The sequence below is a fragment of the Gymnoscopelus microlampas genome (genome assembly GCF_963454915.1).
Source record: "Gymnoscopelus microlampas genome assembly, chromosome: 17".
Lineage (NCBI taxonomy): Eukaryota > Metazoa > Chordata > Actinopteri > Myctophiformes > Myctophidae > Gymnoscopelus > Gymnoscopelus microlampas.
The window spans coordinates 57,504-78,664 of record NC_139954.1 but is presented as its reverse complement, the minus strand read 5'-3'; the positions used below and the strand labels follow the sequence as shown (position 1 = coordinate 78,664).

Sequence of the window (21,161 nt, the reverse complement as noted above, 5' to 3'; positions counted from 1 at the left end):
AGAGAGAGAGAGAGAGAGAGAGAGAGAGATGGAAGTGAGGAGAGAGAAGACAAGCTCACAATGTTTCGCATAGCTTGTAGAGCTGCTATTTTAAAATGGCCGAAATATATATATAGGGCCGAAGTGTTTAATGTTTTGTGTAATAATCAAAATCTACCAAGTAATTAGTAACTAGAGTTTTCATATAATTGTAGTGGAGTAAAAGTACAATATTATCCAGAGAAATGTAGTGGAGTAGAAGTAAAAGTATTGAAAACTGGAAATACTTGAGTGCAGCACTCAAGTAAATGTACTTACTTACTTTACTCCACTTTTCCCCACACTCTTAAGTCCCCTTTTTCCAAGGGGCGGGACGTTCACAAACGGGAGAAAATGGCCTGGGGCTCCTGAAACGGTTTAGGCATGTTGACAAAACTATTGACAAAACTATGCCTAAACCTAATCCTAACCCTAATCTCACAAAACAATTACCTAAACCTAACCCTAACCCTAACCCTAAAAAAAAAAAGGGAGAGACAAATAAAAGTAGTTCCCTGGGTGGGATTCGATCACTGGAGATTGCGGTAATTAGCTAAGCGCTGCTATACCAGGTTAGCCACCGAGGTAGCTGGTCAATACCCCAATTCGAGTAGTCTTTGAAGCTCTAATACGTGCGTTTTAGTTTTTATAGTCCTATAGTAGTCCTATAGTGACGCATTAGGGGGTGAAAATGACAGAGCGGCAATATATTGCGAGTTGGAAGTGAGAATGTGTTGGTTATTGGTGATGTTTGTGAAATACGAGTCAAATAGGCCTGACTGAATAGCAAAGTGAGAAAACAAAAAACGCCAAACAATCAGTCTGGTACTAAAATGATTTACTTAAGTAAAAGTATCATACTGCAATGTAGAAATACTCTGTTACAAGTGAAAATACACTTAAAGGACCAAAAGTTAAACTGAATATGCAGAATGTCCCATTTCAATAAACATCCTTTGAAAATAGCAGATCTACAAGCTCACAATGTGTCGCATTGTGGCACGTTGTGAGCTTGTAGATCAGCTATTTTCAAATAGCCAAAGTTTAAAGGGCTGAAGAGGTTAATGTATGTTTTGTAAGTAACTAGTAACTACATTCAAATAATTGTAGTGGAGTAAAAAGTACAATATTTGCCTCTGTGAATTACTGGAGTAGAAGTAAAAGTATAGAAAATTGGAAATACTCCAGTAAGGTAAAAAAAACGTTTCTCGAAATTGTACTTAAGTACAGTACTTGAGTAAATGCACTTAGTTACCTTCCACCACTGCACGAAGAACACACACACACACACACACACACACACACACACACACACACACACACACACACACACACACACACACACACACACACACACACACACACACACACACACACACCTTGATAACAGCTGGTTTGTCAGCAGACAGCCCTGTACAGCTGATCTGACAGCTGATAGGACGCTCTCTGCTTCCAGGACACCGGCTCATTAGCCAGAACAGGATGTAGTAACTACCCAGCATGCTCGGCGGCACCGTGCAGCAAGCGGAGGGAGAGAGTGTGTCCCGCCTGTAGTTGGGACGTGAGCGGCTATAGTGGAAAGGTGAATGCGTGCGTGCGTGCGTCTGTGGATTTTATAAATATTGAACCAATGAAAAGTTTTAACAAGCTTGTCGCTAAATAATAACCAGTGGTGGGAAAAGAACTTAAATGTTTTACTTAAGTAAAAGTATCAATACTGCAATGTAGAAGTACTCTGTTACAAGCAAAAGTCGGGAATTCAAAATTGACTACAGAGTACTTCTACATTGCAGTATTGATACTTTTACTTAAGTAAAACATTTGAGTACTTTTTCCACCGCTGCATATCATTCCTGATGGATAAAGACAGCGGTATCCTCTTGTTTACTCCCGTTTGGCGCGTGCGGGAGCCTGCGCCACATCTCGCCACAAAGCGAGGGGGCGAGATGTAGTGGAGTAAAAGTAAAAGTATAGACAATTGGAAATATTCCAGTAAAGTTTTACTTAAGTACAGTACTTAAGTAAATGTACTTAGTCACTTTACACCACTGTTTGCGACACGTTGTGAGCTTGCAGATCAGCTATTTTCCGCTATTTTTCAAAACATTTGAAAGAAAAGTGGTTATGTATGTCTGTGGATTTTATAAATATTGAACCAATGAAAAGTTTTAACAAGAGCTTGTCGCTAAATAGGCCTACTAACTACATTGGATCCATGAACACAGGTTATTTTCCCCATTTCCAGACAAAGAAAGGTTTTGAAGTAGTAAGATTTCCACCCGACAGCGACGTTATATCCGATTAAATTCCTCTTTCCTCCGTCCGTCCGTCCGTCCGTCCGTCCATCCTTCCTTCCTTCTCCTCTTCTTCTTACTTCTCCTCTGTCTATTCCCTCCTACGCACCTCCCACATCTCTGTGCTCTAAGAGTGAGCATATCATCAGTGGTGTAAAGTAACATTTACTCAAGTACTGTACTTCAGTACAATTTTAAGGTACTTTTACTTTACTGGAGTATTTCCAATTGTCTATACTTTTACTCCTACTCCACTACATCTCAGAGGCAAATATTGTACTTTTACTCCACTACAATTATTTGATATAAATTATTACATTGTAAAACACATTAACCACTTTAGCCTTATTTTATACCCAGGCTATTTGAAAATAGCCGATCTACAAGCTCACAACGTGTCGCATCGTGATGTGTTGTGAGCTTGTAGATATGCTATTTTCAAACATTTTTTGTACTTTTACTTTTGGGTAGTTCAAGTACATTTTGAATTCCGGACTTTTACTTGTAACAGAGTACTTCTACATTGCAGTATTGATACTTTTACTTAAGTAAAACATTTGAGTACTTTTTCCACCGCTGCATATCATTCCTGATGGATAAAGACAGCGGTATCCTCTTGTTTACTCCCGTTTGGCGCGCGCGGGAGCCTGCGCCACATCTCGCCACAAAGCGAGGGGGCGACTGGGGGTGGTTGCTGCTTGTAAATGCGAGACGACGTGAGAATCAATGGCAATACGTATGAAGCGTAATGCGAGGCGACAGCGGATGCGCCTCACATGCAAATTCACACCCTCTTCGAGGTCTTGGTATGGATGTCATGTCACACAGGGCCAGATGTAGCTGAGAGGAGATGAGATGAGACTACACACATCTGCTCCCCTGTCCCCCCATGGGGAGGGGAGGGGCTTTGTTTTGTCTGGAACCACTTGCTGCCTAGCAGAGTCTGTCTCTTTGTCACAGCATGAACAGAGGCAGGTTAAACCCATTAAGACCGATAACACATCTTTGTCATTTTTTGATTTCTTTGGCTATTCCAAAAACAGTAGATCAACAAGCTCGGTGCCACGATACAAGCTTGTAGATCTGCTATTTTTTTTAAGAACCGTGAACATTTGTACAAATCTTTACAAATGTCTTCTAAATCCTAACAGTTGTCTGAAAAACTTGTGTTGCTATGATATCAGTGGTTCTCAAACCAAAATATGTGTTTGGTCGCCGATGCCTATCAAAATATGTTGTTCCAGGGACCCCCCAGAAGCAAAGATTTTAGTTAAAAATGTTGTTTCCAAAAATACATGAATCAAAAGTGTTCCTTTGTTCTCATTAGCTTTCCTCACATCTCTGTTCTTGTTCTCTGTGTGTCCACAGGTGTTATGTGGATGACAAAGTGTCCAAGGTGGCCTGGCTCAATCGATCCAACATCATCTTCACTGGTCAGGACAAGTGGTCCCTGGACCCCAGAGTAGATCTGGTGACCAAAGGACAGCTGGAGTACAGTCTACGCATACAGAAGGTACAATACTTGAGTAAATGTACTAAGTTACTCCAGAGTAGAGCTAGTGACTAATGACACATTATGACCTTATAGAGAGCAATGCACATTAGGGCTACAGCTATTGATTCTTTTCTCGAATCGGTTAAATCGATCAGTTCGATTAACCGTTGCACCTCTAATGTGTCTCTCTGTTCTAGCTCTCCATGTGCCCACGGAAGGTAGAATATTACAATACTTCGTAATATAGAGAATAATGAACAGTTGGTGCTACATCTTTAGATGTTTGTTTCTTCATTGTATGATATGATGTTTCTGTAGCCGTTCTGTAGCCGTTCTGTAGCACTGCTGTTTCAGACATATAAGTCTAGTAGTGAATGTGGGCAGATTTCAATATCGGTGGTATTATTAATAATCACATTATTAATCATACATTTGGAATTATGAGTATTCAAAATGAAGTGTACACATGTTAAGGGGCACCATGAAAATCCATTTCTGGATTTTTAATTTGTATATAACCCTCAACTTTAAAACCACCAATAAAATAATCAAAGATTATAAAATAATCAATTATTATTTTATTCCAATAAGTCTATAAGATTTAAAGGGGAAATGTTATTTTCTCGGCATAGCCTAGCTAAGATGTGTCAACATATTGCAGTGTTCTATCAGGAATAATAATACAACTTGAGCAATGACCAAACTTGATTTGATATAAAAAATAAATGAATTTTATTTAATGCAACATTTAATAAAATGGAAAATCTCAACATTAAATGTAATCAAGGTTTTAGCTGGATTCAGATGAAAGCTAAACCTAACTTTAATCCTGTAAGAAAACACAGTTAAATAAAATAACAATCAAATGATATGCCATGAGCAGCTTGAACTGATCTTATTCAAAGGTGTTCCTGAGTTACCGCACACCACGGTTGTAATGTGTAATGTGTTGTCTTGTCCTGGCGACGTGGTGGAGTACAGGCAAGATTCACACTGGATTTAGGGTGAAAGCGTGAAGTTGTCGATTTAGGCAAACTTTGTGGATCCGTCCGATCCGTCCTTTCGTCTCAGCAGAGCCAGGCTGAGGGCGGTCTGTAGGAACGCCCAGGTCAAAGCAGGTCACAGGGCTGTATGGCCAGGCAGAAGTGGTCATCGAAGAGCATGAAGAGGAGGGGGTCACACACAGCGTTTATATGCGTCGTGTGTGACAGTAACATGAGTTGAAACACATCTGTTCTCAGAAATATACACGTTGTTGTGAGGCAAAGACGAGTCCAAAGAGAGGTCCATCTCTGGGAAGTGATGCATGAGGTCATGCACTGCTCATGGCTCATTTTACATATGTCACACTTGCGACTTGCAGTGCTACACCAAATTCTGTTGTTAAATACAAAATTTGCATGAATATAATTTCAGGAATCAGGTTGGGCTCAGGGAGTGAATGAAGCAACGGGATATGTTTCACTTTTTAGCCAAAGTCGGTCAATGGCACTTTATTTTACCTCGCTAGGTTAACTATGAAATGATAACCCCTAAACTAATAAAATAAAATACACACACATACATAAGCACAAATTCCCCACAAAATAACAATTGGTCAGTCAGTCACAATTCAATGTTTTAGTCAGTCAAGTTGTTTGAGCTCAGTTTGTTATATCTACCCGGGTAGTATTTAGTTTGAAAGGCCTTAAGTTCAGACCCTGCAGTGAGATCTTATCTGTCTCTTTGGCATCCTCAACTGGTGTGCTCCTGCACCGACGATGAAGATGATGAAGACCTCTCAATGGCTCCTCACCACTGAAAGATGACCAGCTGATTAGAATCTTTGGATTGTTGATCTATCTGGGATTTCTGCTCTCAATTGATCAACAGAATCAACTGCACAAAAAAAACAATCTGCATGAAGCAGAATACATCTGTTACTATTCAGTAAATCAACTTTACTCTGTAGTGTACTGTACACTGACCATAGTAATATTAGCAGGTGATACAATGTAAACCTCAGTCAGTGTGAATATGCAAAAGTACACTTTTAGCACAGCATGTACACATGAATTCAAATTAACTGTAATGTATTAATTATACTCAGCGGGTATTAACATCACTACATATTTAGTTGACTTTAACCCAAAGGCACATCAATTAATTCACAGTATTTCTCTTCACCTAGCCATCAGAGTGGCTGGCTGCAAACATGAGGCCTAGCAGACAGCACACATACCCCACACACACACATATTAATCAATAAAATACAATACAAGTCACTAATTGGCCCACAATCATTACTCAGAGTAAAACTCTTTCTTATATTCATCTCTGATTGGTTTAAAGTATGCTTAACACTCTTAGATTACATTTGATACTGGATTACTATCTGTACTCAGACTCACACTTCAGCTTAATTGGCTAATCAGTAGCATGAAGCCACCTGTGCACACTGCAACAGGATAGCATTAAAACTCACCAGTTTTAATAGAAACAAACTCACCAGAGTTCACAAAGGTAAAACAAAAAGAAAACTTGGGCATCAAAAGAAGTTTGCTTCATCAGAACAACTTAAACGAATTAAAGAGGTGGTGCCATGGTTTTGCACTTTTTCTGTTTTTCATGTGTCTATGAGGTTGATAGAACTTTATTGAGCCCCCTGGTGGTGTTTTTATGGTGTTTTATGACTACTCTGACTACTCTGACTACTTTGAGTTTCTTCCTGGAGGCTGAAACCTTGAGGGTCAAACGTGCCAATAGAAAAACAGCGCTTTAGTGACAGAGTAAAAACATGCCCTCCCCTCATCATCATAACACAGCAGGTGTGGGCATGAGGAGGAGGAGGGACTAGGACAGGTGGGTGGTGCTAAGGTGGTGGAGGAGGTGCTAAGGTGAGAACCAGGTATACTTAATGAACTGGAGGCGTGTCGTATAAAAACATAATTTTAACAATTTCTGTACACTTATTTGAAAAAGATCTTCCTCCTAGTATAACCATAATACCTGATGATTATGTTTTAGGGTGGGAAACAATCATTGAACATCACAGCACCCCGTCTTTAAGGCTATAAGGCTCTTTATCAATGTGGTGTCTGTCTGTGCAGAAAGCAGTGTCCTGCTCTGCTCTGCTGCTTTCTTCCTCTCTCTGTTCTGGAATAGGGATCTTAGACTCTATTCACCTGTTTCCTAGGCTGTGTGTTTTCCACTTCCTGTCGATTTCATTGGATATCATTGGTCATCTGACCAGTTTCATTGGATTTCGACACTTTATTACAACAGAAGCATTAACTACAGTATATGGCTGGTTCATCGTAAACATCACTGATAATGTTGATAGTTGTAAAAAATTATGATTATGATTATGATAATATCTAAGGGCCGGAACAAGGACTTGAATAGCCTTTTGCTCAGATTTTGAAGAGCCCCTACAGTAACTACAGTGAAATAAAAGGGGTATCACTTTAAATATTAATGCTAAAGGCTTGTATGTCTTCTGAGAAGCCAAATGACACCACAACATAATTTAAACCAAAATGACAATTAAGGTGTACTGATATATTAAATCTCTTCTCTTCTCTTCTCTTCTCTTCTCTTCTCTTCTCTTCTCTTCTCTTCTCTTCTCTTCTCTTCTCTTCTCTTCTCTTCTCTGTATTTCTAGGTGAATGTGTATGACGAGGGCTCCTACACATGTACCATACAGACCAAACAGCATCCTAAGACCTCACAGGTCTACCTCATTGTACAAGGTAATGTCTACCTCACTAATGCTCAACCCTTTTTTCTTTCTTTTTTTTTTTTCATTTCATAGACCCCAAGTTTGATATGCATTAGGCCTCTAGCCCCCATTCAATACCATGTTCTAATCTCTGGGAACCCAATCTAAACTGTAAAATCATCAGTGTGAGAGAATACAAATGGAGCCAAATGGACTTTGTGGAAGTCTGAATTGCCACTTTCTAAAAAAATGCTGATGACAGGTGAATGCTATACAATTCGTAAATGGTGCAGAATAAATTAAATCTATGCAATTATTTCAGCCATGTCAGAAAATGCACTTTGCTTTAAGGGTAAGACTTTATATTAACTCTTTCAGTGCCAATGACGTCTTTGACGTGTTTTCTCCCAAAAGCCCAGAGTGCCAATGACGAATTTGACGTGTTTTGGTGTTGTCAGTGTTTTTTCAAATAGATGGCGCTGTTCGCTGACACACGAGTGACCATTTCATACTCAGGCACACAGATCCACGAGATCACGTAATCCCAAGATTTCCTCTTCCATTCACTTCCTTGTTAATCGATTTAGAAAAAAGCATGTATCTCGCCTCCCTGGTTTTACTCTGCATTTTTGACGAGAATTATAGTCCCGACCTTAGTTAAAGTGTTACCACAGTGAATTTATGTTTCCTTAATCTTATAGAACTTAAGCCCGCTTCACATGACACTACAGTGCCCTACACATGATCAGCAAAAGGGCATAGCAGTGGCGACCTTTGCCTGCGGGTGTCGCTGTTGAGGGATTTTGCCTGTCAATCATCGCCTCTGCTCCGCCCCCCAAAGGAAAGGATAGGGGAGGGGAGGGGCGAGGAGGAGAGGGCGGGATTAATGGCCTGCGGGATTAATGGCCTGGGAAATCACAGAATACTTTTCAGCCTAATTATTCACAAAACCACAGACCATAGCAAATCCACTGAATGTTCAAAGTTCAGGAAAATGAATGTCATAGAACCTTTAAGCCTGTAACCAAGCAAATTGTTACGCAGTTGCAATCAAACTGCAAATTTCTCATGGCAAAAATATTGTTTTTTATTTGTATTTAAAATGTTTTCTACAACCCCCAACATTATCTGTGTCTTGTTATGAGTTTATCTATTAATAGGCAGCCTATTCATTCCTAAGCAGTGGTTTGTGTGTGAAATAACAGCATCCCGTGGAGATGAGCTGTCATTTTACTGAATTGTAATGTGATTGCATAGACTATTAATTTATGCTAAATCCAGGGGTGAAAGTGAGCCGGGACGAGCGTTCCACTAAAAGATTCTGTGCAGGCACGCCGTACCGGCGTACCGGTAAGAAGAGTGGGAAGTTTTGCTCTCAAAAGTCCATATTATAACCTGCCGCGATCACATGTACCAATGTTAGCTCAACAAAAGTGTTACTTTTCTTATAAGTGCTTCTAAATCGTTCCAGTGTGTATTGTGTAATCCGTTTTCAGTTTTCTGTGTTTATTTACCCCACCCCACGGAGAGGTTCTGTTCACTCGCAAGCATTTGTTCACTTTGATGTCTGTGGTGCGCATGCGTGCACAACTAGACTGGATACGGAAATGGCCTTTGTGCGTAGCTATGTGTGTGTTTTTGTGCAAAATACCGGATACAGTAGGCAGGCTCTACACCAGAGCAGATCACTGAGCAGTAAATGGATTACAGCAAAACACTAATGCTTAAAGGGTTATTGTTTTCCCCTCAAAACCACACTCTCTAAATTCCACCAACATTCTAAACATTGTGATAAATGATTAGGATAGTTTGTTTAGTTATGAGTTATGCTTATTTTAAATTTAATTTCAAACAAAATAAATTGTTGAATTTGATTTTGATATTGAAGATTTGTGTTAAAATGATGTGGTACACCCACCATTTGATTTCATTTTGCTATACATTAGCCTATATCGATAATTATGTGCTTGTAATTTCAAAAGAGTTTAATTTGTTATTTCTGTTCATGAAAAGAAGGCTAATTGTTGAGTTTGAGATCGATTTTTGTGTCAACATTACAACACATTACAAGTGTATTTAAATAAATCATGCATGATAGCATGTGCTTGTAATTTCTTCCCAATACTGTACAGGCATAAAGAAATTGAATGCAATTTGGATGCATGGGATGCATGCATGAGGAAAACAATATGAGGAGAAAGTGTGGGCATAGTTTCGGCAAGAACTCCAAGCCACTTTCACCCCTGGTTAAATCTGGTTGGGTCTTATCACCGCCTGAACAGAAGTTCTTGTGTTGTATACAGACCGTGGGCCTGTTTATAATCCTTAGAGCTCTCATGCACTTGTTTTATAATTCCCACCAGATTCATTCTGGCGCTGCGTCTGGGAAAGATTTATAGAGTCTGTTAGACTTAACTTATGTTGGCAACGCAGAAACTCAAGTAAAACCAAGATTGAAATAGCAACCTGACAAATATGAGGATTGTTAAAACGCCTTAATGTGAATGGACGTTTACCTTCCCGATGGGAGCTTACATTAACTATAATGGTAAGCATATAATGTCAGACATATGTCATATGGCTGACATTCGTGCAAAACATGTGGCAATAGATCAAATAGCCAAAGTATGTATAGGTCTGAAGTGGTTAATGCACTGTGGTTAATACAAATCTAAATCTACAAAGTAACTAGTAACTAAAGGATTCAAATTATTGTAGTGGAGTAAAAAGTACAATATTTGCCTCTGAGATGTAATGGAGCAGAAGTAAAAGTATTGAAAAAAGTAAAAATAAAAATACCTCAAAATTGTAGTTAAGTACATGTACTTATTTACTTTTCACCACTGAGCGTGTAGAAGAAAATTAAGTTAAGAGTAAAGGATGTTTTTTAAAAAGGGGAAAAAGAAAGCAGACCTCAAGTCCGCTTCTGACGTCACGCCTCCGTCGTGATTCGATCCCAGGCTGATAAGACCCAGACCCAACTAGCTAATGTATGGACTGATTTTGCTAATTGGAGCCTAATCTATGGGCTGAAGTACTGTAGGTAGCGTCTGAGTTTTGGAAGTGTTTCGTAAATCTGTTCAAATCAAACCAAGACTGAAATAAGCAATACATATCATGTATACGTGAGCTGGAACGATTCTGCCAAGAAGAATGGGAGAAACATGAAAAAGAAAGGTGTACAAAGCTTGAAGGATCACACGCACGCATGCATGCACACGCTGGCACGCACACACACACACACACACACACACACACACACACACACACACACACACACACACACACACACACACACACACACACACACACACATGGGGGGCTTGAGCATCCTAATAGGCTGGAAACATCAAAGTCAAACCCGCAGTCCAATCACACGGGCGACTCCCCACACAAGACAGCCAGCCCAGGGCCCGCTCCAGACACGTGGAGAGTTTTCATGTTCAATCTAAACGGAATGAACGGTGTGTAAAACTGGCCTTTATTTACGAAACCTGTCGTGTGTGGTGACCCGGTTGGCACATGGTGGGGCATGAGAGTCCACTGTTTTATCATCCACCGCAAAATGTACTTTGTCTGATCCTGTAGTTTTTTCCAATTATGGCCGCTGTTCCTTTCTAGTAGAACCTCACCAGCTTTGGTAATGAAAGCACACTGCCGGGTCGACGACATGGGGTCATGTTTGAGACATACTGCCACCATTAAAAGACCTGGGACACTGTCATACCCATTAACCCTTTAAGACCTGAGGCCGATTCTACAAATGTCTTCCAAATAAAAATAGAAACTAGAAAAAGTGCTCCTCGGAGCACAGGTCTCCGCCAGGTCGGGTAGGTTATTATGGCCTCCTGGTGGCGCTATAATAGGCCAATGTGAAAAGGGTGCCATTTCTTCTTAGGCCTTGCACGGCAATCGGACACTGCATTCATGATTTGAGGCATTTTGTTCCAAAAATGTGGTTGGCTAAATTAGACCAGCTGGTGGCGGTATAACAGGCCAATGTGAAAAGGGTGGCATTTCTTCCTCGGCCTAGTGGGAATGTGTGTGCAAAATTTCACGGAAATCGCACACTGCGTTCATGATTTGAGGAATTTTGTTCTAACAGACCTATCCTGCAAACTTTAGAAGCCAATGTTAGCCAAGTAGGATACAATATGAAATATCGGACACATCCATCTTGATCACATGACTATAGAGATACTGTGTACCGATTTGCGTGATTTTTTAACAGAATCTGAAGGAATAAGAGCAAAAAATGTGTTTTACAAAACTCAGCCTCCTGGTGGCGCTCTAAAAGGCATATGTGAAAAATGCAGGGCAAAGGTTTTTCCTTAGCCTCTAAGCAGTGTGCATGCAAAGTTGCACGCAGATCGGTGCAGTTATAGCTAAAAAACGTGAATTGGCCTGTTATAGCGCCACCATGTGGCTGATTTGAACGTTTTCAAGTGACATTTCTTCCTGTGCCAAGTGGGAATGTACAGTACGTGGAAAATTGCACGGAAAGTGCATGCTGCGTTCATGATTTGAGGCATTTTGTTCAAGATGAACCAATCCTGCAAACTTTGGAAGCCAATCTTAGCCAATCATGATGGAATATGGAAAATCGGACAGATCCGTGTTGATCACATGACTATAGAGATACTGTGTACCGATTTGTGTGTTTTTTGGAGAAAATCTGTAGGAGTAATATTAAAAAAATGTTTTGCAAAAGTCGGCCTCATGGTGGCGCTATGACAGGTTGATCTGAAAAATGTGGGGCAGAGGTTCTGCTGTGGCATCCAGGGAGTGTGTGTGCGCAGTTTCACAGCGACCGGGCAAACGGTGGCGGAGATTAGCTGCTCACAGACAGAAGGACGGACACACGAAAGGACGGACGGACGGATGGAAGGGGGGCAAAACATACTCTCTCGCCATGCCTTTCGGCCTGGCGACAAACAGTTTTCTGTGAAAAAAATAATAATACCCCAGGTACAAGTGACTTTTTTGCTCCTCTTTTTTTCTTTGGAAAAAGGCCTCATGGACCTACTTGCGGATTATACCAGTGCCAGTCTACCTGATGTGGATTATGCGGTCGACACATTTTGCACCTTAATCCCATAACGCACTGACTTTTGTCGTTTATTGTGCTTTTTTTTCCCTAAGCACCTTAACTAACGTCCATAAGTATATCATGCACAGTATACATTGCTGCTATGCTCTGCTTTTTGTTCTCTTGTTTGATCTCCTTTTCCACTTGCCCCTCCACCCTCTTCTTCCTCCCCTTCTTCTTTCTATGGAAATAACGTTCCGATGGGAGCTATGCACGAAAACAAATTTCACCCACTTTTTTACTTCTGTAAACCTTTGATGTGACAATAAACCTGATTCTGATTCTGATTCTGAAAAAAAACGTATGTTGCTGTATCAGTGGTGCTCAAACCTTTTCATGTCAAGGACGCTCAAAATGATAAGTATTTGGCCGCGGACCACCCCATCTCAAAAATAGCAGATCTACAAGCTCATAGCGTGGCACAAAGTGGCACGCTATGAGCTTGTATATCTGCTATTTTTGAATGGCCAAAGTATAAAATATGGTTTAAGAGATTAAAATCTAATATGACACAGATGCTTTCCCGGTTCTAATGGGTTAAAAGACCTGGGACACTATCATACTCATTGAAAGAGGAAGGCAGGGTAACGATCATCCCACAGATTTGCCTTCTTCTGTTTTATGGATTACTTCATTGCAGTCCCGGGGGGTGGTGGTGGTTGTGGAAACCCCACAGCAGGAAGAAAGCAACAGGATAGTCTTTATGTTTGGCTATAACCATCACATTATCAGTGACAAATGAGAGCGCTGACACAAACTCAGGGAGTTCAGTGGGACATTCCAATGATCAAGTGCCACATAATCGGACACAATGGATTGTGGGAGAAGAGGAGGCAATTTGCTGCCATAGAACCCACAGCAAGAACATCAATTCACATGACCTTTTCAAAAGGCTGTTAATGGGTCATATCTTTAGTTCATAACCAGATGAAAACACACTGCTGTGTGGTGAAATTATATCGGGACATACAAGAGCCAGACCCATATATATCAGTTTGGCTGATATATTGGCCATCCATTGACTTTTTTGATCACTTTTGATCATTTTAATCACTTTCAACCTGATGGCCCTACTTTGGGTATGGCATTAGGCTATTGTAGATTGGCCATTTTTGAATATTTTTTATAAGGCTTAAGTGGTTAAATAAAATGTATATTTACTTGTCAAATAGAAACTAAGTTGTTCATATTGGTTATACTATTCAGCATTTTTGCATTGCATTTTGCATCAGTGGTTCTCAACCTTTTCAGGCCATGACCCCCAAAAATAATCATATTTGAACTGGGGACCGCCACCTCTGATAAGCACTTGGAATGTAGGAGTTGAGACTCGGTTCCACGGATAAATATTCTGAAAATAGCAGCTCACAACGCCTCCTTGTAGATCGGCTATTTTCCAAATCTTTGCCTCTTTCTTATATTTTTGGCATCTAACATCTGGCATCCTTTAGTATTTATCTGGGCTTGGGTTTCACATAAGAGGACATCAGACAGGCAGTGAGATAGGAGAGAGGAACTGCAGTAGCCTACAGCACTGTACTGTATACTATAGTATAGTGCTTTATGGATCAATCAACTACTGTGTGTGCTGTTGAAATGAATGGCCACATCAGAGCTCATTGGTACAGGTTATACACTGTGCACTGTACCCAGTTCATTATACTGCAGTACCAGGGGACTGCAGTATAATGAACCCAGACACACAGTGCCAAGTTACAAACGCACACTCATATTGTTTCGCACGAGCCCACAACGCCCACAACACCCACACAAACACACCGTGAATGATCTAATTTACTGGCATGTTGGAGGCAGCCTGTCAGGCAGGCTGTTTTTGACAGCTAAAGAGCAGTTTGTGTCAGCTAGCTGTAGCACTGGAGGAGGAGGTTACACACTCTGACATTTCTATAGCTGATGAATTCTCAGTGTTGACCTCCATGCTCGTTGCTAAGCATAGATTAACCCCTTACATGCTCTTGTTATTGTGAAGTTTTAGATATGGTTACGAAGCCCATGGGCCCCTGGGCTAGACTCAAAGTAGAGGCCCCAACCCACACATAATACACTATAATCAAATATATATCATCTGTCACTCTGTGGAAACTACAGTGTCAGAATACACAGCTTTAAATACAGAATCAGATATGTGATAGTTGAAACTAGATTTCTCTTCAAATTAGACACACGTGTGTCATTCATGTTTCAATGACTGTCAAACAGGGTTTTCATGCTCCATATTGTTTGCCTGTAATTTGACACAAAATTTCACAAAATTGTGGGCAATATGCAATAGCCTACTGTATTGAGATGCCCACCAGTCTCTTAGCTCGAGTTCGAGTCAGGTCTTTGAGCTTGAGTCCGACTCCCAGTCTTTAAGGGGCGAGTCCGAGGTATTTCATTCTTCTTAATGAATTAAATGAATTATTTATTTATACAATGTAGCCTAAGACTGAAACACCAACAAGGAGGGAGTTGCAGTAGTCCAGGCGGGAGATGACAAGAGCCTGGATGAGCACCTGGGCTGCCTTCTCCGTGAGGAAGGGGTGAATCCTCCTGATGTTGTAGCGGAGGAATCTGCAGGACCGTGTCACTGATGCGATGTTTGCCGAGAACGACAGTTGGTCGCCCAGGGTCACACCCAGATTCCTCGCAGTCCGAGTTGACGTCTCCACAGCATTATCAATGGTGATGGCCATGTCTCAGTGCGGACAGCCCTTCCCCGGGAGGAACATCAATTCTGTCTTGTCCAGGTTGAGCTTCAGGTGGTGCGTCGACATCCACTCAGAGATGTTAGCCAGACAAGCAGCAACGCGTGCCTCCACTTGTGTGTGGGAGGGGGGGAATGACAGGATCAGCTGGGTGTTATCGGCATAGCAGTGGTAGGAAAAGTCATGGGAGTGGATTACAGCACCAAGAGTGTTGAGAGAGAAAAGAAGAGGACCCAGAACCGAGCCTTGGGGAACCCCAGTAGTGAGCCTGTGTGGTTCTGACACAGATCCTTTCAGCATCACCTGGTAGGAGCGACCCGTTAGGTAGGATGCAAACAGGGAGAGTGCAGAGCCTGAGACACCCATCCCCTTAAGGGTGGAGAGGAGGATCTGATGGTTCACCGTGTCGAACGCTGCGGACAGTTCCAGGAGTATCAGGACGGAGGAGAGAGAGTTCGCTCAAGCGGCATGGAGCGACTCCGTCACGGCCAGGAGGGCAGTCTCGGTCGAGTGACGCACTTTGAACCCAGACTGGTGGGAGTCCAGCAGGTTGTTCTCACAGGGGCTGTTAACGTTTCCCCATTCTAATGGATTCATTTCCAGGGAAGAGGAAACATCTCTGACTGAAGAAGCTCTCCATTTCGTTGTGTCCCCTTTCGCAAAGTGCAACTTTTTCATTATCCATCTTTGTGCAATGGTCCCAAACAGAGCTACAACTTGTGACAATTGAAAACTGTAGGCAATAATCTAGTACTGCCAGTTTACATCAATCATAGCCTCTCAAACAAAGATTCATAGATTATGACGGTTATGACGGTTATAACGTGCGCCGCGTACCCAAAAAATGCAGATATACAAGCTATCAACTTATCGCTAATGGCGCGTTGACAGCTTGTAGATATGCATTTTTGTTAACCAAATAAACCTGTAACCTTACATGGTCAACAATATGCCTGTAACTTGCTTGTAGCTTACGTGAATATAAGGACGTTTAACAACACAGCAGCGCAACATAAAACACACAATAAACTATCATCCGTCATCATCAGCAACACTTACACTTTGTAAAAATAATTGTGTGGCGAAAATGTATATTAGCCTTTAGGGGGAACAGACAGAGAGAGAGAGAGAGAGAGAGAGAGAGAGAGAGAGAGAGAGAGAGAGAGAGAGAGAGAGAGAATGATTAATACAAAGAGATCATGGACTGATATTAATTCTGCTCCTGCCTGCATCATTCAACAGTTATCGATCTGTGAGTGGCAGCGTTCTTCTGTGGTCCCACAGCCCCGTCGTCTCAGTCCTGATCAGTGGTGTAAAGTAACTAAGTACAGTTACTCAAGTAAAGTCACATTCCCTGATAACTTTCGTTTGGTTTATTATTATTATTATTATTATTATTATTATTATTATTATTATTATTATTATTATTATTACCATTATTATTATTATTATTATTATTATTATTACCCTTATTACCCTTATTATTATTATTATTATTATTATTATTATTTATTTATTTATTTAGTTTTCTTCTCTATTCCCTGTTTGCTTGGTCGCTCCCAAGCCCTCGAAATCTCCATCAGTGGTTTGGAACAGAGCAATCCTGTGACCTCTGCGGGACCACCAATGCCTCACTCCAGCATGTCCTGTCAGGATGTAAAACAGCTCTGACACAGGGTCGACTTACATGGCGGCACGACCAAGTGCTCAGGAAGCTGGCAGAGGTGCTGGAGAAAAGCCGGCAGGAGGCGAACAACCAGGGTCCATCAAGGAGCCAACATGGGATCCACTTCCACAGGCAGGGGGAACCTGCAGAACACTCCAGCAAGAGACTCCAAGCTGTTAACACCAGGGGTGGAGTGGAAGATGGAAGTGGACCTGGGTAGACAGCTCCAGTTCCCACAGGAAATCTGTACCACCACTTTAAGACCCGACGTGGTGCTGTGGTCAGCAGCGGTGAAGTCAGTACTGCTGGTTGAGTTGACAGTGCCATGGGAGGAGGGTCTGGAAGCTGCCTACGAAAGGAAGATGGCAAGATATGCAGACCTGGTTGCGGAGTGCAGGGAAAGCGGATGGACTGCGAGGACGTACCCGGTGGAGGTGGGAGCCAGGGGCTTTGTTGGCAGTTCCACGTCAGGTCTGCTCAGAGACGTGGGGCTACGGGGAGCCAGACTGAGCAAAGCCACCAAAGAGCTATCAGAGGAAGCAGAGAAAGCAAGCCACTGGCTCTGGCTGAGACGACGAGACAAGACTTGCGGGGGGGGAACATCAAAATAAGTTGAGCTGCAGGGGGTGTCAGGGAGACGTCCCCGTTCACTGCCCCGCCACCAGGAGATGTTCTGGGTAAGGGGCGAAACATCAATGAAAGGTGGTCCCCAGCTGAAGACCCTGCAGCTCAACTGTTTTGGTATGTGGTCAGGTTTAGGCCTGGCTCAGGGAAGCGGACGCCCCTGCCATGCATAGTCCTCCATCGGCACCGTTGGAGGTGCGACAGGCAAAGGCCTAGCAGGTACACCATCATCCTGTATGAAATAATGACATCCTGTAAAATCTGATATGTCAACTATGTTGGCTAATTATCCTATATAATTTAACACACCTGTCATGGGTTCATCATGGTGTCATGGTGGTGAGGTCAAAATTGCTCTGCCCTGTTCTTCTCAGTGGCTCGAGCAATTGATCTGAATTTTCACACAGCCATTGACCATTACCATGCGCACCCCGTTTTTAGATTTCACCAAATCTCAGCTGTTTATTAGCGTTTTTGTGTAAAAGAATGTCGCCATGGTTAGGGGTTGCCAGATCATGTGCACATATCCCCCCACAAATGCGTTGACTGGGTATGGACTAGTTATCAGTAATTCATGGATAATCAGGTATTTCAATCATGATGTAGATTTTCATTGTTATACTGCAATCATGTTATTTGTAAATTCGATGTATTTATATCGTGTTGTTTACAAATCATTAATATTAATATATTAATATTTGCATTGTGTTATACATAGGTAAAGGCCTCGTATAAGCCATTTTGGCTTCTTTCCTCTTCCTGGCACTTTTCTTTTTATAGTTTGTGTCCTGTTTTTTGTATTGTTTTTACATTGTGCTAATAAAATCAAATCAAATCAAATAAAAGTACTGTACTTAAGTAAGATTGTTTTTTTTACTTCTATTTCACCACATTTCAGAGGCAAATATTGTACTGTTTACTCCACTACAAGTATTTGAAAATGTTAGTTACTACAGTAGTTACTTTGCAGATTATTACTATGAAACATACATTAACCACTTCAGCCCTGTGTATACTTTAGCTATTTGAAAATAGCAGATCTACAAGCTCACAACGTGTCGCAAGCGACACGTTGTGAGCTTGTACATCTGTAATTTTCAAAAAATGTTCATACATTTTGAAAACTTGTGAAATGAGACATTCTTCATAATGAATGCTTTCTACTTTTGGAACTTTAAGTACATGCTGATGCCAATACGTTTGTACTTTTAATATAGTACATTTTGAATACCGGACTTTTACTTGTAAAAGAGTATTTCTATGTTGTTGAATTGCTACTTTTACTTAAGTAAGAATGTGAGTACTTCTTCCACCACTGGTCCAAATACCTGGTGATCCTTGCTACTCTTTCTGAAAACATTCCGGAGAGCATCAGTCTGGCCTCCACAGCACCGAGTCAATGACAAGTGGCAAGTGCATTGACGGATAGGATGTTGCATTGCATCAAATGCTACTCTGTATGCCCTCATAGCATCCCTGCATCAGGGGGATGAAGGTCAATTTATACTTCATAAAAAAAATGCTCATCAACTGCAAAATCGACAAACACAAATATTGAGGCTCACAGTGCACTGGGTGTGGCCATTCATAGTTATGGCACGTGCCAAAAGCCTTATTTATACTTAGTCACGAAATAGGCCAATTTCACGTGTGAAAATAGCAGACCTACAGGCTCAAAAACACGTCACTCTGCCATTGTGTTGTAAGCTTGTAGACCTGCTATTTTCGGTGTACGACACTGCCGCACAACTATGGCAGATTTTGAGGTACTTTTAAACTTTACTGGAGTATTTCTAATACTTTTACTCCACTACTTTTATTTGAAAACTTTAGTTATTAGTTACTTTTTCATTGTGTGCCCACTGCCTGCTGGTCGGCACTGTGGAGAAAACCAGTCTCATGTGCGATGCCAATTAATGAGCACACAACCTCTAATGTCCTGCACTGTAATGCAGCTCCAGGACCTGAGATTTATGTCACCCCTTCCTCCTCCTCCTTCTCCTCCTCCTCCTCCTCCTCCTCCTCCTCGCTATACCCGCACATTCCTCCCTGATTTTGCCTCTAATAAGAAAACTGTCCCTTGTGTTTAGTTTACCTTTAACACTCACCTCCTCTAACACGTCCCCAGTCTATTCTGTCCCTGAAAAAAAGTCAGAGTGAGTTAAAATCTCAGGCAATGAAGTCTGGGAAAACTCCGGTTAAAAGCTCACAGAATGGCAGGGATGAGCACCAACCAGCCCTGTCTGTCCTCTGTTCCAGTGTGTAATCAACACACACACACACACACACACACACACACACACACACACACACACACACACACACACACACACACACACACACACACACACACACACACACACACACACACGCATGCACATACACAAAAAAATGTTACATTTTAGGTACGTTGCATTTCAACACTAAGGTACAATTAGGGTTAAGGTTAGGTTTAGGCATAGTTCTTTTGTGAGGTTAGGGTTAAGGTTTGGGTAAGGTTTAGGGTTTGTTAGCAACGTACAGTGACAACGTTTTCTCTGGCGGCACACGCGCACGCACCCACAAATGCACGCACGCACGCAAATAAGCATGCCACCCAACATTACCCAACATTCTGAGCAGCTACTTTGCCGATAGAAGAGATTTTTTTTTGTTTAAATACAACCACACTGATTTACCTGTATACCTTTAAACTCCCACCCCCCGCCCTCCAACCCCCATACAGAGCTGATTTGTAATGAAAGTAACAATCCGCCATTCCTCCTTTTCTCCCTCGGCTCACTAAGCCAACGCTGCTTGGACCAAAGTCTCTGAAAAATAATATATACTGTATATTTAAAAAAAGGCCAGACCACTCCTTTAATCTTCTTTATACGCGGTGGAGCAGGGGCCCTCATGCATTTAAATTGGGACATCCCGCGGCCTGCTGACACCCACAGCCGCCGGGCCATTGATGGAGGTAGCAGTCTGCCATATTTCACCAGGTTAAGCGGCTCAACAGCCATACATCCATCCATGGTGGAGATGATGATGGCCTCTGTGTCCTCGATGTGCCCCTCAATGCTCTTATCTCTGATACAGGAGGAACGTATAGCTTCTCCCCTCCCTTCGACCCATACTTTGTCTCCCACTAACAACCTACAACCCACCCAGTTGAGGAACTGGTTTAAAAACCTGACGTCTCTCGTCCTGTAGATAAGGTGAAGGAAAATGTGCAGGGTGTAGTTATAGGGGATGTGGTCTTGTTTTATGGGGTGGGGATACGTGTGTGCGTCTGTGTGTGTGTGCGTCTGTGTGTGTGTGTGCGTGTGTGTGTGTGCGTGTGTGCGTGCGTGCGTGCGTGCGTGCGTGCGTGCGTGCGTGCGTGCGTGCGTGCGTGCATGTGCGTGTGCGTGTGCGTGCACGTGTGTGTTGTGTGCACTGTCCAGCCAGATGTCTGGCATTTTATTTATTTGGACCATATGGTCGCCACTCGCTGACACAGTGCTTTACATACCCAAACACTTCAACATGGGAGCAACCACTCTACAGCTCTTAATGCAGCATATGTCCACTTGGATGTGTTTT

At 41.9% G+C, this 21,161-nt stretch overlaps 1 protein-coding gene across 1 annotated transcript in view; it reads left to right on the top strand.

Moving 5' to 3' along the window:
* The window catches only part of LOC311065171 (limbic system-associated membrane protein-like), a gene marked incomplete at its 3' end in the record, with an annotated part of 292,933 nt that overhangs the window by 236,641 nt on the left and 35,131 nt on the right, over nt 1-21,161 (top strand). Inside the window, exons 2-3 of the mRNA XM_084085388.1 lie at nt 3,681-3,825; nt 7,451-7,538. Of these exons, the coding sequence (XP_083941514.1) occupies nt 3,681-3,825; nt 7,451-7,538 (233 nt within the window). The remainder of the gene's footprint in view (nt 1-3,680; nt 3,826-7,450; nt 7,539-21,161) is intronic.